At 52.3% G+C, this 14292-nt stretch overlaps 5 protein-coding genes across 5 annotated transcripts; 4 read left to right on the top strand and 1 right to left on the bottom strand.

Moving 5' to 3' along the window:
* The first annotated feature begins 254 nt into the window (after positions 1–254).
* On the top strand, positions 255–1844 carry BO70DRAFT_357839 (NAD-dependent epimerase/dehydratase family protein). The gene has a single exon (XM_025542134.1). It carries the CDS (start codon positions 492–494, stop codon positions 1776–1778), a length of 1287 nt encoding a protein of 428 aa, XP_025404439.1. The 5' UTR covers positions 255–491; the 3' UTR covers positions 1779–1844.
* A 661-nt stretch (positions 1845–2505) lies between these two features.
* Positions 2506–3014, top strand: BO70DRAFT_357837 (uncharacterized protein; the record flags this gene model as incomplete). The annotated part of the gene is made up of 1 exon (XM_025542133.1): positions 2506–3014. A coding segment is annotated over exon 1 (193 nt), but the record flags the coding sequence as incomplete, so codon positions are not given.
* Positions 3015–4848: 1834 nt separating this feature from the next.
* On the top strand, positions 4849–6267 carry BO70DRAFT_357836 (mitochondrial 54S ribosomal protein mL54). Its single transcript, XM_025542132.1, has 2 exons — positions 4849–5447; positions 5517–6267. The coding sequence occupies exons 1-2, from the start codon at positions 4973–4975 to the stop codon at positions 5768–5770; spliced, it is 729 nt and encodes a 242-aa protein (XP_025404437.1). The 5' UTR covers positions 4849–4972; the 3' UTR covers positions 5771–6267.
* A 1225-nt stretch (positions 6268–7492) lies between these two features.
* Positions 7493–10025, top strand: BO70DRAFT_425369 (putative phosphoinositide-specific phospholipase C; the record flags this gene model as incomplete). The annotated part of the gene is made up of 4 exons (XM_025547678.1): positions 7493–7942; positions 8161–8947; positions 9006–9600; positions 9651–10025. The coding sequence occupies 4 exons, from the start codon at positions 7493–7495 to the stop codon at positions 9814–9816; spliced, it is 1998 nt and encodes a 665-aa protein (XP_025404436.1). The 3' UTR covers positions 9817–10025.
* Positions 10026–11875: 1850 nt separating this feature from the next.
* BO70DRAFT_425367 (uncharacterized protein) lies at positions 11876–14198 on the bottom strand (the record flags this gene model as incomplete). The annotated part of the gene is made up of 4 exons (XM_025547677.1): positions 11876–12495; positions 12564–12991; positions 13039–13478; positions 13983–14198. The coding sequence occupies 4 exons, from the start codon at positions 14196–14198 to the stop codon at positions 12368–12370; spliced, it is 1212 nt and encodes a 403-aa protein (XP_025404435.1). The 3' UTR covers positions 11876–12367.
* Positions 14199–14292: the final 94 nt, after the last annotated feature.

The raw sequence follows: 14292 nt of genomic DNA, 5'->3' as shown, positions 1-14292 counted from the left end.
TTTTTTTTTTTTTTTTTAATCCCTCTTTTATGATTAATATTCCGGGTTTATTTTTTTTTAATTCTTTCTTTCCCGTTGGATTCCCACCTTCAATATATTTTCTTTTTCCTCGTCATCTTCGTTTTACCCTGAGTCTATTCGCTTCGGATGGCCATGGTTCGTTGTAAATAAGCCAAGTCTCGAATCACGATCACGATATCTTCGCCTGACCTAGCCGGCCAGATACGCGGCGACGCCAGTTTGGGGCCGGTCAAGAAACCCAGGACTGCGGTTACATCGGCGAAAAAGTGGTAGTGCCTGTCTCTCGTTTCGAGCAAATATAAGATTTGTGCACTCCTGTTCCTCGGGTATCCCATTCGGAGTCACCTGCAGTCGTTATACCCTTTCGAATAAAGTCCTCCGTTTCCTTGGTCTTGCCGTTGTGCTGGAGCAAAGAACGCTCTTCGTCTGTCTCGCCATCCACTGTGCCTCACACCCTGAAGCTACCAATTATGGAGAGCCCTCGCCAGTCCGATGCCAGCTCGCCCGTGGAGCCTTGTTCCCCCGGTTGCGTGGATACGCCCGCGACGCAATCATCCGTCTTGTTTGATGGCAACCTTGAAGAGTTGCTGCGCAACTTTCCCCTCGATCAGTACATTCTCGTTACAGGGGGTCTTGGGTTCATCGGAAGTCACACAACATTGGAGCTACTTAAGGCCAATTATAATGTAATTGTGATCGACAACCTCAGCAACTCCTTCCAGGGCGTCTTTGACCGCATCAAACAACTGGCGGCCCAGCACCACGAGCAGCAGGGCACATGCATGCCCTCATTGCATCTGCACGCCCATGACTTCCGGGATACTGTGGCTCTGCGGGGCCTGCTCGACCAGTATCAGATCCAGTCCCGATGGGGAACCCCCAAGTCCAAGATTGCCGGCGTCATTCATTTTGCGGCCTATAAGGCCGTCGAGGAGAGCATCCGGAACCCGCTGAAGTACTACGCGAATAATGTTAGTGGTCTGATCGACTTTGCCACCACGCTGGGAGACTTTGGCATCAAGACGTTCATCTTCTCCTCGTCTGCCACCGTGTACGGGACCTTGGCCACGTCGGGTCAGCCCCTGAAGGAAGAGCTCTGTGTCCACAAGGAGGAGGTCTTGAGGGACCAGGATGGACTGGAGAGGGCCGTCAAGCCTGGGTGCACAGGCATTACGAACCCCTATGGGCGCACAAAATGGATCTGCGAAGCGATATTAGCGGACCTGGCGGCCTCCGATCCGGAGTGGACCATTGTAGCTCTACGGTATTTCAACCCTATAGGATGTGACGAGTCCGGACTCTTGGGAGAGGACCCTAGGCAGACGCCGACAAACCTCCTCCCCGTCGTCGTCAAAGTCATGATCGGGCAGTATGAAGAACTGCAGATGTTTGGAACGGACTGGGACACTGAAGACGGCACCGCCGTGCGAGATTTCATCCACGTCACCGATCTCGCGCGTGGACATATTGCTGCACTGAACACCGCCAACGGTGGGAAGTTGGTGGAAAACTTCCGGACCTTTAACCTGGGAACGGGTCGGGGCCACTCCGTGATGGAGGTGGTTAGCACCATGGAGACGGTGTCTTCCAAGCCCATTCCTAGTAAGGCTGCCGGTCGCCGCGCTGGAGACGTTGGCTCTTGTGTCGCCGTGGCCACCAGATCGCACGAGGAACTTGAATGGAAGACTGAAAAGTCCTTGAAGGATGCGTGCGTGAGCCTGTGTAATTTTCTCAATGTCAGTGGCCTGTCATCCTAGGCGTTGTGTGGTATGGTTTTGTTTATCATTTGGCGCCTGGTGGGACCTGTTTTCCCTTCGTGTTTCCTTTCTTTCCATATTTTCTCTGCTGGCTTTTGGATCATCCCCTAATAAGCTCTCCGTTCCCGCTTGTTTCGATATTTCACTTATATCCTTTCTCTTCCTGGTCGCATTTGGAATATTTCGGCCGTCTCGTAACACCCGTGTGCTCTTTGCATGATAGAGTCGAATTCATTCGAGATAAGTTTGCCAATAACGGAGCATGTAAGGAGAGTCATCGTACACCGGGCTCGTGATCGATGACATTGAGGGGTAATCTTATCCGACACATCCCGGCCGCGTCTTTGTAAGAGCCGATTCAGTAGAACCTGCACGACGACGGCTCTTGATTGGGGTTGGCCTCACCTCGAACCATTGTCGCATACTATGGTCAGTCGGTCAAAAGCATTCTGGCAGGCATGAAGTTTGAAGGGCTGGGAAGCTAGTGTCGCCAGGTGGACTTCAACTGATGAGAGAGCAGGATCAGTAGGTGGAGGTGATTGAGGAGAGTAGCAAGAGCCTTGTTAGCTGGAGAGGAAAGAGGGGAGTGCCGGCAGACCGATCGGGAAGGAACGGGTGTGCCGGGACAGGCTTAGTCACGCAGACCGGCATCTCTCTGCAACAAAACCAGAACAAATCCAAATCCAGGATGCCGTTCCTCTGCCTGTTGGACGACGGGGTCTTTATATATATATGCATGGACAGGTAAGCAGACGCCGTCTCCAGGAAAGGCCGTGCTGCTACCTGCGCTCAAAGGCTAAATATATCGCCGAGAGGATGATCATACGGGCATAAACCTCAGAAGCTAGCGCTGATTAGAAGGGTGGAGGGCCAATGGCGTGGTATCTGTCAGACAAGCAATATATCGGGCTGGTGGAGACTTGCGCGGTTTGCTTTATCCCCCTCGCTGCTGCCAGTAGCGTACTTCATCGCCCGAGCACAGGCATCTACCAAGCGCCACCGTTTGAGAAACAGTCTCATGCTCGATGTGGTGGAATGCACAAGCTTTGCGAAATCGAGGTGATAAGGTAGCCGATACTGCAATACTTGTGGGGTTGCGCCGTATTGCATGTAGAGTGCTCCGGCGGCCAACCCTGCTTGCAGGGCGGCAACCAACCAGGACGAAGTCGGGCTCAGCAGCAACGCCAGTGAATGCCGCTCAGAGCCGGGGTTTCTCACGTCTCCAGTACATTTCCAGATCCCGATGACGAGCCATGTGCACCGCATCGGGGATTTGGCGGGCTTGGCCTCGGTTTTGGCTGGTGAACAATACACGCAAGATGGCAGTGCGAATGGGATGGCATCGTTTGGCTGTGGACATCCCGGCAGTAATTGCAGATGCTGATGTGGCTTGCAATGGGAGTACGTAATGGAGTATGTCACATCATGACAATCACGGAGTCGGTTGGTCGGCTGGTTCTCCAATTCTTTGCCGAATTGTACTTTCATTGTTGCTCGCTGACAGGCTCGGGCATTTTTATATTTCGGCGGAGAAACGAGAGCATCAGTCTTGGATGCTGTTTAGCCATTAACAAGGCCGAGTTGGGCGGGAATAAAATCCATTAATAACCCAACTAGAGCATTGGCCTAGTCAGACAAGTATGGTGTGGCATGGGATACAAGCTTTCTGTATGCTCGTGGCAAAATGGGCGAAGAGGGAAGTCGAGACTTGAATGCAACACTCAGGCCAATCAATACATCATGATTATATTTAACAGAAAAGCCCTGCATATTTAGATTCAGATCTTGGAGCCGGAGCCTTTTAGCAGATATAACGGGATCTAGGGGATCAGAAAACCTCTTGCTCTGTGGGCGTGGCCACGAAGGTGTCAGGATTCAATATATTATGCCAAATCACCGAGAATAATTCCCTGAGAGCTGCATAGCACTAGAGAATTGCTTCCATCTGGAGGAGCAGAGAAATTTTGTTTAAAGAGGAGTATGGAAGAGGGGAGACGTTGGAAGATGAAGTTGCGGGCACTTCCCAAAAAGGCAATTTTCAACTATACCCGCTTTGGATGCTCGATCAAATATGTATAATGTCACATGATCAACACTATCATGTGACCCGTGGCCACATGGGTGTTTTGCAAGAAGATGGTCTCAAAATCCCTGGATAAAGGCATTGGGCAGACATTATACCAAAACGCTCAAACATAGCCATTTATACATCAGAAGCTTGATAACGATGAATCCATGAGAGCTTTGGTGTCTCTACCAGGTCGTTCGAGCCTATGGTAAGGTGCGGCAGTGGCGAACAAAAGGTTGTCTACCTGATACATGAGGGAGGATTTCATGTGCTGAGGTCTGATCTGAGGTAGTTCACACTTCCTAAAGGGGTAATTATCGACTATCACCAGTTTGAACGCTCGATCGAAAACCCTTTCTGAGAGCGTTTTTGGCAAGTCACACGATGGAACTTCTGAGATTGAGCATGAGAGGCCAAATGTTAAACATCCACCCTGAACTGTATTCTCCAGGGTGTCTATTTAGATGCCACATAACTAGGCATGCATCCCTCTTTTGAACACTCGCGTAAAATCATATCTCTGGAGTGTTTATTAAAGTGTGATGTAACAAGAGTACCAATACCATGCGGCCGTAGCCAGTTGAAACTCCCGAAGGTTCTCTGGAGAGACTTTGGACAACATTATTAAATGAAGCCGAATATACTTCCTAGAAAGGAAAATAATGCCCATCCACAGTTTGAACGCTGGATGAGTTTATTTTTTTGGATGTGTTCTTGTGAGATCACATGACCTTTACTTCCAGACCAGGACATGGCCGGCCCTTGCGGGCGTAATGGTAGTCGATCAAGGGATCTGAACTTCCAAATACGGTCTCAAGACACAAATTACCATGTATGAAGTCATCCCCTTTCCTTTATTTAGAATATACCGAGGTTTGAGGGGTTGAGGCTCGATCAATTCGGACTTTTGATTCAGTTCAACTAGAATCACGTGACTCCGACCTCCGGCTTGGCATCAAATTCACGCCGCAGTTTTCTCGAACAAGTGCTCCGCGTCGGCCACCTTACTCTCGTATCCCACACTACGTTCAATTGACAGCGAGCTGTGACCGAACCACGAGCGTCGAGCAGATTTAACTTATTCATCCCCATTCTGAGCTCAAGAAACCAGATAATCCACGCCATAATGATCTGCCAACGGTGCCGAACCGGCATTGTCTCCCGGCTACAGCAGCAGCACACCATCACGCTGTCTGCCTCATCGTACGCGCGCCAGCTTCCGATCCAGCGCAGCCAGTTCCGCAACTACAGCGATGGAAAGCCTACAGTATCAGCCACACCGCCGCCGCCTACTCCCCGACAGCCTCTTGTGGGCGATATCACGGTCCCGTCCGCAGTGTCCTCCGCGACCCCTGGTGTGTCGCAACCATTGAGCACCCCAGAAGGTGTTCATGTTGATGTCAACCCTGGAAAGCCCACAAAGACAGCCACCGAACGCGCTCCGAGCAAGCTCACCGCCGGTACAAAGATGAACGGGCTCAACTACTTCAAGAACAAGCCTGAGGTCCTCGCCCTGGAGGACTCGGAGTATCCAGAGTGGTTGTGGTCATTGTTGGACGATACCAAGGGCAAGACTGAGAGGGGCGGAGTTGATCCGAACAGTATGGAACCACATCCTCCCGGAGTTTCACGGTCGAGTTTGGCGCGCTAACTGATACTCGCTTATTTAGCCCTGAACAAGAAGCAACGCAAGCGTTACGACAAGAAGATGGCCGCTCGTGCTGCTACCCTCCCTCCCATGATCCCGGTTCATCATCACGCTACCGACATCACACCTGCCTCGTACAACCGCACCGAGGCAGCGCCCGAAGACCCCCTCCAGGCTGCCTCCGAAAGTATCGAGAAGCGCACCGAGATCACGAGAAGTGCCAGAAAGGAGCGGAGGAAGGCCATCCGCGAGGACAACTTCCTGCGCGGTCTCTAGATTATTTTCCTGGTCTTCTGCGATCCGCCTTCTTGGGGGGCGTTCTCGCTGGGTGGTGTCTCGACAAGCTGGCAATGTACAATGGTGTTGGCTGACCTAGTGTAGAAATTCCTTGGGATATGTTCAATGTATTTTATGCGACTTGTACTCATATTATTTCATCAGATGAGGCGCTGAATGGGCTCTTTTATCTTTCATCTGACCATATGTTTCTGGCTACATTGGAACTTCTTTCTTGAACAAGTGGTTTATGGGATACGCTGGGATAGCCAAGGGTTGACTTCGGTTTTGATGTAGTGGTCTTTTATTGGAAGGACTACTCCCAATGTTTGTGTCTGCAATATGCCTTGATGCGCGAACCTGCGATTGTGTTTTCCACCCGACCGTGAGCCCATAGGGACGGGTGTTGCCATTTTCAGTCGCAGTTGTTCCTAGGATACGATCGAGGACTGGGCTGGAAGCTCTAACAAACAAAGAGCTTTGGCTATCCGAAGAACCGAATCTGTTCTTCCTACCCGCTGTTCACCATCTCGAGTATTTAGATTCCGCCCGTCTCCATCGCAGCTTCTGTCCGGGGGCATGGGACCCCTTCTGGGTTGTGCTAGAGGAACGCCTCGAGATTTGAGTAGATGCCTGTAGTTCCGGAGCGTCTCAGTATCGATAGCATGGATGGGTGGTTGGCGGAGAAAGCGAGAGATTATCGGCTTGGTGTCGAGAAACGGAATGAGAGTAACCAAATGAACGAACGGGAAGGGTTGACCATGGTCGGCCTGTCGACCATCTAGCACCCATCTGTGTGGTGCGGGGGGGATTGATCTCTCAGCCAGCGGCTCAACCAGATCTGATCTGGTCCAGGTCTCGGTCGGAAAACGAAGCAGCGGCAGCAACAGCCACCACGTTCAGGAACGCGCCTTCCCGATGACATCACTGTTTTTGGGGCTGGAGAACAGCTTCAAGCCGGCGACGGAACTATTAGGAAGACCTCCTTCACCTCACCTCACCGCTACCCACTTTCTCATCAGTCCGGATGGATCTCGAATCAACTGCCTACTTCTGCGTCCTGGGTGTCGCCGTCAGCGAGGGAAGGCCAGCAGCGTGCGTGTGAGTTTGGATGGATCGAGGAACTGCCCCGCAGTGGAATTCCCTCTCTCCATCGCCCGATCTCGTCTGCTGCGGATCTCGCATCATCGGATGCCTACTTTTAGCAACAGATATGGATCCCAGCTGGGAAGTCCGGTTACCATGGCCAGGCGAAGGATGATCAGGAGCATCCACTGAGGGAGCAGATGATGTAGTCACCGCCACAAAGCAAAGCCTTGTCCGGCCAGCGTCCAGAAACTCCACGCGGAGTGGAGCAGGGGAAAACTCAGCGGACAACGAAACAACAGCCCGACTTTCGACCGGCGCATCTGTCGAGTCCATGAGTGTCATCAAACCTGCTCTTGATCCTTGACCTCAGTCTCTCTTGCATCCCCTTTCTGTGCTTGTTGCGTCTCGCATGCCGTGTAGAACAAGCGCACTCTACGTTTCTCCATTCTCCAGCCTGAAACGTGTGGCCACCACAGCCGTCGATCATCCAAGCCCCTCCGTGTCAACTCCCTTCGGCCGTCGTCTTGACACCTGGTCCAAGGCGTGCATGCCTGCTACCCACTGTGCTTAAGAGTCACAAATTTTCAGGATTTTCTTCTCTCGTTCTAGCTGGCAGGTGGCTATCGTGGAACAATGGACAAGCTCACTACCCAGACTAGTCGCATGACCGTCGACTCCACCAACTCCGATGCGCCCAACACAGAACTTCCCTTTTCACCGTCGTTTCTCTCCTACTTCGACAAAATCTACGCCTCTTTGACGGCTCTGACTCAACATGATTTCCTCAAAGACGTTCAGCGTGAAGGTGGTCAGGGAAAATCCGATCCTCTGGCCACTTTGGCGGAGCTTTATGAGTATATGGCTAGCCCGGAGGCTGCTGCCATGCGACCAGCCAGTTCACTAGACCTTTCGGCGCCTATCACGGACTATTTTGTCTCCACGAGTCACAACACGTACCTGACCGGGAATCAGCTGTACAGTGATGCGGAGGCTAGCTCTTACACCAATGTAGGCTCCACCCCTTATATCCCTCACTCTGTACCACAAACATTACCCGGGGTGCCCAAGTGCATTGCAGCGCTGGTGCGTGATTATATCACTACATGGGCATGTTTATCTGCGAATACATGCAGTTAAGGGCAGGAGAAAGTTTAATAAGAGAGAGAGTGTGTGTGTGTCGGCTGAGGGATGAATAGAGGCATTCCACTGCATGCGCAACACCGACGGTGTTCGAGTGCTGCTGCACCACAATTCATGTCTACTTCTCAAGAAACCTGCATAACGGTGGCTAATCATCTCAGGTCCTACTAAGCGGCTGCAGATCCGTTGAAATAGATGTTTGGGATGGAAAAGGAGAGTCAGAAGACGATGACGTGCACAGTAGCAACAGCGACTCGGAGTCTGAAGAAGAGAAGACTGGGTCCGTCAAACCCCGTCGCAGGTCAAAAACAGAAAGATTAAAGAGCGCAACCTCAGGCCATCCGCGACTACATGCCATCTCCGAGGAGTTTGGAAAGCTGGAAGGCTTCCTGGGCCACCACAAGCCGTCGATTGGTAGCGGGAGCTCGGGCAAGAGTGCTGGACGCCCAGAACCTAGGGTGCTTCATGGCCACACGCTCACGAGAGAGACGAGCTTTCGCGAAGTATGCTATGCAATCCGTGACAGTGCTTTTGTTACAAATGATCTTCCGGTGATTGTCAGCTTGGAGGTTCATGCGTGTCTGGAGCAGCAGCAAACCATGGTGGATATCATGGAAGAGGCATGGGCTGGGATGTTAATTCAAGTGACCCCCGAAATTGAAGCCCGGGTAATACCCCCACCTCTAGAAGATTTAAAGCGGAAAATCTTGATCAAAGTAAAACACGTGGACTCCGCGGATGAAGACGATGATCGAGAGGCTAAGGAGAAGGCCATGTACTCGGAGCATATGCAAGCCCTGAAGCAGGACCGAAGCCCGACAAACTCGGTCGATCTGGCTAATTCCACCGCCTCCCCGCCTCCCCGCAAGCACTCGAAGATCTCACAGGCACTCAGCAAGATGGCCATTTTCACAAAAGGATTTCATTTCCATGATTTTGCATCGCCAGGTACGTTCTAAAGGCGAATCAATTATATGGGACTGCATTACTCACTGCACTGCAACAGAGGCCAAAGTCCCCAGTCATGTGTTCTCTCTGTCGGAGAGCGCAGTCCGAGAAGCCCACGCAAAGGACCGGGAGGCCCTATTCGAGCACAACCGGCATTTCTTTATGCGTGTGTATCCAGCCGGCATGCGGGTCAACTCCTCCAATATGGACCCCAGTTTCTTCTGGCGACGGGGCGCACAGATGGTGGCCCTGAACTGGCAAAGCCTCGACAAGGGAATGATGCTTAACCGAGGCATGTTTGCGGGCGGGCTAGGCTGGGTGCTGAAGCCGCCTGGCTACCGAGGTGCCGATACGGAGGTCATGGCCCCTACTCTTCGACAACTCGATCTAACTATTGAAATCCTCGCCGGCCAGAACATCCCACTGCCTGCTGGCCACAACAATGAGCAGCGATTCCATCCCTACGTGACTTGTCTTCTGCATGTGGAGACGCCGGATGACGAGCCTGCAGCAGCAGATGAGGACTCGGAGTCTGAAAAGTCTGGCTACAAGCACACCACGCAGAGTGCGCATGGGGCCAGTCCAGATTTCGGCGAGCAAAAGCTTCAGTTCCCGACAGTATCTGGAATTATCGATGAGCTGACCTTCGTCCGGTTTGTACCCCTTTCCAACCGTACCAGTCGTCTCGGCTAATACTGGGCAGGTTTAAAATCAAGGACAACGAGTTCTTACGTGATGCGCTGGCCGCATGGGCGTGCATTCGATTGGACCGACTCCGCGAGGGCTACCGACTCATCCGCCTGTATGACCACTCCGGGTTGGAAACCGAGGGTACTCTGCTAGTACGTATCACAAAGGCCTATGTCTAAGAGGGTCTTGATGACCTCAGTTCGCTTGTCCTGTTTCTACATGGGCCAAGTAGGCATGAACAATTCCATTATTTGAATCTATTGAGCGGGCTGGTGAAATTCGAAAGTATAGAACGGGGCTGTCATGTCCAAAGACCGTGTATTCCTGCGTTGCTGTTATTTACAATTCAAGCCTGCCGTGAAATTTGTTCCCACGCAATTTCATCAAGAGCATGGAAGACCCTTCGTATCGTATTGCAAAAGGGTCAGATGGTGGTAACTCATTTCTGATGTCAATACATCGTAGGCCGAGTAAATAGTCACTGGAATTCAATAGATAATAGCCGTATACAAGACGAGTGGTCAACCCTCCAAACATCAGCCTCAACTACCTTGGAGAAATTGGAATGAAAGACGGAGAAAAAGAGAATCAATACGCAGCAGAACCAACCATCCTTTCATCCGCCACAACCAACAGGGCAATGTATAGTGGCTAGCTCATACCAGAAGCCCTTCCTTCTCCTATACTAATCACACCATGACGTCAACCCATCCTCGTCCCGTCAAGTCCCAACCAGGAAACCGCAACCGCGCGGTTGCGCTTCCCGGATTGGGCGCCATTTCCTCATCTATCTATCTATGTACCTGCCAGGCCAGCAGCTTAAAACCCCGTAAACACACCCCCCCCCCCCCCCCCTCCCCTCTTGGAAGGGTTACTGATTGATCCATCTGGGAATTTACGTTCTACCAACGTCCATATAGATGACAGGACTGAGGCGAGGAAGCTGGAACTTCTGCGCCATTATAGGTACCGAATTGCGCCTTGGGTGAGTCCAACGCTTTCTCAGCAAGAATCCTGGAGGTTTAATTGGTCTTTCTACAGGCTTGATATCTGTGACCTGAGCCATCCGGTTGGGATAACTGCTGTACAGATGGTATTGGGTTCTGAGCCGCCGATGACAGCTCTGCTCAGGCTTTCCGAGATATTCAAGACCCATAAGGTCTCTGAATATCGAACGAACTTCGGCTCTGTAGGGTCCTGGAGTGTTCCCCGGCGACAGTTGCTCTATTTCCTATTTGATAGCACCGAGCTAGCTCTGCTATCAACATTACAAGAACTGGAATATATGCTCTCTGGTATCCCGCGGGCTTGGAAAGCGATGCACAATCATGATATCAGAGACTTAGAGCCCCTGGTTCACCAAGCATTGCATTTCGATATTGGATCATCCATATACTGGATGATTCTCCGCTTAGGTTTGTGCTCAAGAGAACACCATTGTGTGCACTTATGCCATAGATCTGGGCGTGGTACTGGCCAACGACATTGCCATCTAGGTTCAACTACCCGTGGGGCATATTCCCAACTTAGCACAACTATCATGCACAGAAGGTACCTGAGACAGGATCCTAACATGCGCTCATATACTTCTTTGCCTGTGCGGGAGATCCCTGAGAGTGTATCATCGTCAGACACACCCCGAGAGCCTTGAAGCTCCTCATCATCCACCAAATGACTGTATGCAGGTCTTGCAGGAACTTGACGAGTGGTACCGTCTGCGACCACAAGAGTTCCAGCCATTAGTGGACACGACTGACGATGACAAGCTTCCACGGACGGGGAGCGGCTTCCCGATGTTGTTATTTGCGAATGGGGCAGGTACGTCCTGCAACCAGCTATGTCACACAGCCATGATGTTACTGCTCGAGTGTAAGCCACGTCGCGCACTTCTCAACCTCGAAGCATTAGCCCTTTCCCCTTTGTGGCATTCTCGTCGTGTCTATGGTATTGCGCTGAATAATAAGGGTCGGAACCGCTGGGACCCCTGTCCCCTTGCCTCATTGCTTATGGCTGCAAGGGGCATGACGCATGATTCCCAAAAACATGAAATATTGGAGGGATTTGAGCACATCCGTACGATCACTGGCTGGAGCCTAGGCGAGTATCTAACACAGCTACATGAGGACTGGTCTTTCCTCAACGGCTTGTGAGATGTGTGGAAGCAAGGCCAACAGGTTATCACTTCCTGTTAGTGTCATCTACTGTTCGCTCCAGAGCAACCCCAGGCAACATCCAGATCACGGATGCGCCAGGATGCCCCCCAGCCGGTCTAGACCTCAAAACTCTGTATTAGTTTGATGATTTCTTCATGTTCCGCTTTGTGACTGAACAGCTGGCCCGCAATCCAGAGGGGCTGTATAGAATTGCTCAAGCACCCTCGGTGCGACTTTGCTAGCGAGATCCCCCATGTCCGACGTGCATGCCATAGAGGAGACAGAGCTGGCGATCGCGGGAACCTTAAGCTTTTCGGTATCATTTTCAATAGCAAGATACACGCGGTGTGGTACAGTTGGTACGAAGAAATAGCGGCCCAGTGGACAAATAAAATATGCGGGAATGGTTCACAATTTACTGTCTGCACTGGAATCAGCTCACTGGGCCGCTCCGACAACTAGCATTGCAGGCCAGTCCAAAGACTAACTCAGCGGGCGCAGAATCTGTCGGTGGTGCATCCATTCTCTTCACCCAGCTCGAGGGACTTTGTTCGATCCGGAAACAAGTTCTGTCGCTTTAACGCAAAGATAAACAGCGTAATTGAGTGGTATGCATCCTCTGCCTAACAACCGGGGGAAGCCATTTGGATGGATGCAGCAGAGTGGTCTGTGTGCCATCGGATATAAGTGCACCACCACAATGATCTGCCATTGACATCAATATATGTACCCACGTTAGAAGAAGATGGGCTGCCATTGGGGCGAGGACTCACCCATCCTGGCATAACACCAGAAAACAGCTTGTAGTAAGCCCTTGCTGAAGCCGTGAATCCCAGACGCGTCAAGCAAAGCCGCGCATCCCTCTAGATGGGGACGCCTGTCTTGTGCTCGCGCCGACATCATCTCTAAGCAACAGAGGAGCACGCGGGCAGCGACAATCTTGGGATCGCGCAAGTGAAGAAGCGGACCCAACCGTCGAATCGCCTCCTGGTATAGTTCGAGGCCGTCAAACCAGTTCCGAATGCCTTTCTTCCGTTCGATCTGCCGCGCCGAGATGGCAAGTATGGCATACGAGAGCGGAGGGAAGGTTCGAGCCAGCGCGGGGACTTTCTGACGCAAGGTGCATTGAGAGTCAAACATTCGAGCTAGTAATAGCGATCGTTGTGCCTTCCCATCAGCCCAATTGAACTTTATTGGCATGCTGAATCGAGACACATAAGTACCCAAGGCGCTATCTCCGCCACGTACTAGTTCTTCAAATCCGCAATGTGCGTCCTGCTGGACAAAAGTGGCTGCAGGTGTTCGCCTCTTTGCTCTGGTCGGTAAGACTTCAATTGCCGAGCTTGCTCCGACCCTTCCTCTTCTCGAACAGTGTCCGGGCTCGAGACTCGCGTCGGAGCCGCCGAGTTTGCTAGAGATAAGATGACGCATCGCAATTCTTCCTGCGAAGCAAGGTACCCCGGATCCTGCGAGAAGCCATCTTGGGTCCAGCTACCCGTCGCGGGAGAGTGAAAGGGACCGCCATCGCCGCCCGATTTGGGAGAGGTGTAATTGTTGTGCTCGTTCAGGTCGACTGAATGGCAAGGATCGGGCTGCAAAGGGGGCCAGCCTGGCGGGTCGGATCTGGGATGCGTAGGCGTTGGCAGCACATGCTCTTCGAGGGAACTGAGGGAGAGTCGCTGGCGTTTCTGTGGGGGGATGGGGGGGGGGGGGGGGGGGGAACTCGATGGGATCCATTCATGAACAACGGCGGGAAGGACCAAGTCGGAGCCACGGAGGGTGCCTGGCAGCCTGGGGCACTCGGTGGTGCGTGCCTTCCTTGGTGGGGCTCTTTCTCTCTCCTCTCCTCTCCTCTCTCCTCTTTCCTCTTTCCCTCCTTTCACTTCTTACAACTCCTTCCCACCCCACACCTTGGGGCTGCTTCTCCAAACTCGGTGTTTCATCCCGCTCTACCTATACATCTTCACGACCAGACTGATTCCAAGGGTCAATGGATGCTACGGTCTCGCGAAGGCCCTCTCCAAGCTACCTCGCAGCGCCTCATTGGCCTCGATGCTAGAGACCCGGTCCCCGGACATTTGCCTCCCCAAACAAATTAGAGCCCAGAGCTCAACGACATCAAGAAAAGGGACCAGATCCAGCCACTATGTGACCCTACAAGCCCCAATCCCAAAAGAAAGGCCAAGAGGTACAGGGAAGGGAGCCGCCGCAGCAATGGCCGTGCTGATCCCCCAGACGGAGTGAGCCGCAGTGCGGGGTCGCGCGGCAATAATCAATGGCAATCGGTGACTCGACTTGCCGCTTTGGGACATATCCGCGAGGGTAACGAGGAACAGCCCTGCGACCACCCGTCTCCCAAGAAATGTATGACGATGCTCTCTCGCCTCCATGTCGCCGGATTGGACCATCTCAGCTCGACTGTCGTGATACCACCTCCCGTTCAACCCGATCTCGAACCGGCTCCGACGGGGTTTGTCCGTTCACCCCCCCCCCCGCAATCGG

This window comes from Aspergillus heteromorphus (genome assembly GCF_003184545.1).
Source record: "Aspergillus heteromorphus CBS 117.55 chromosome Unknown BO70scaffold_1, whole genome shotgun sequence".
NCBI classification, from domain to species: Eukaryota; Fungi; Ascomycota; class Eurotiomycetes; order Eurotiales; family Aspergillaceae; genus Aspergillus; species Aspergillus heteromorphus.
Note: the sequence above shows the minus strand (reverse complement) of the source record. Positions and strands in the feature narration are given on the sequence as shown.

Coding starts and splice junctions, on each gene's coding strand:
- BO70DRAFT_357839 (XM_025542134.1), top strand. CDS start 492: ATGGAGAGCCCTCGCCAGTCCGATGCCAGCTCGCCCGTGGAGCCTTGT.
- BO70DRAFT_357836 (XM_025542132.1), top strand. CDS start 4,973: ATGATCTGCCAACGGTGCCGAACCGGCATTGTCTCCCGGCTACAGCAG. Junction 5,448..5,516: donor GGGCGGAGTTGATCCGAACA/GTATGGAACCAC, acceptor TCGCTTATTTAG/CCCTGAACAAGAAGCAACGC.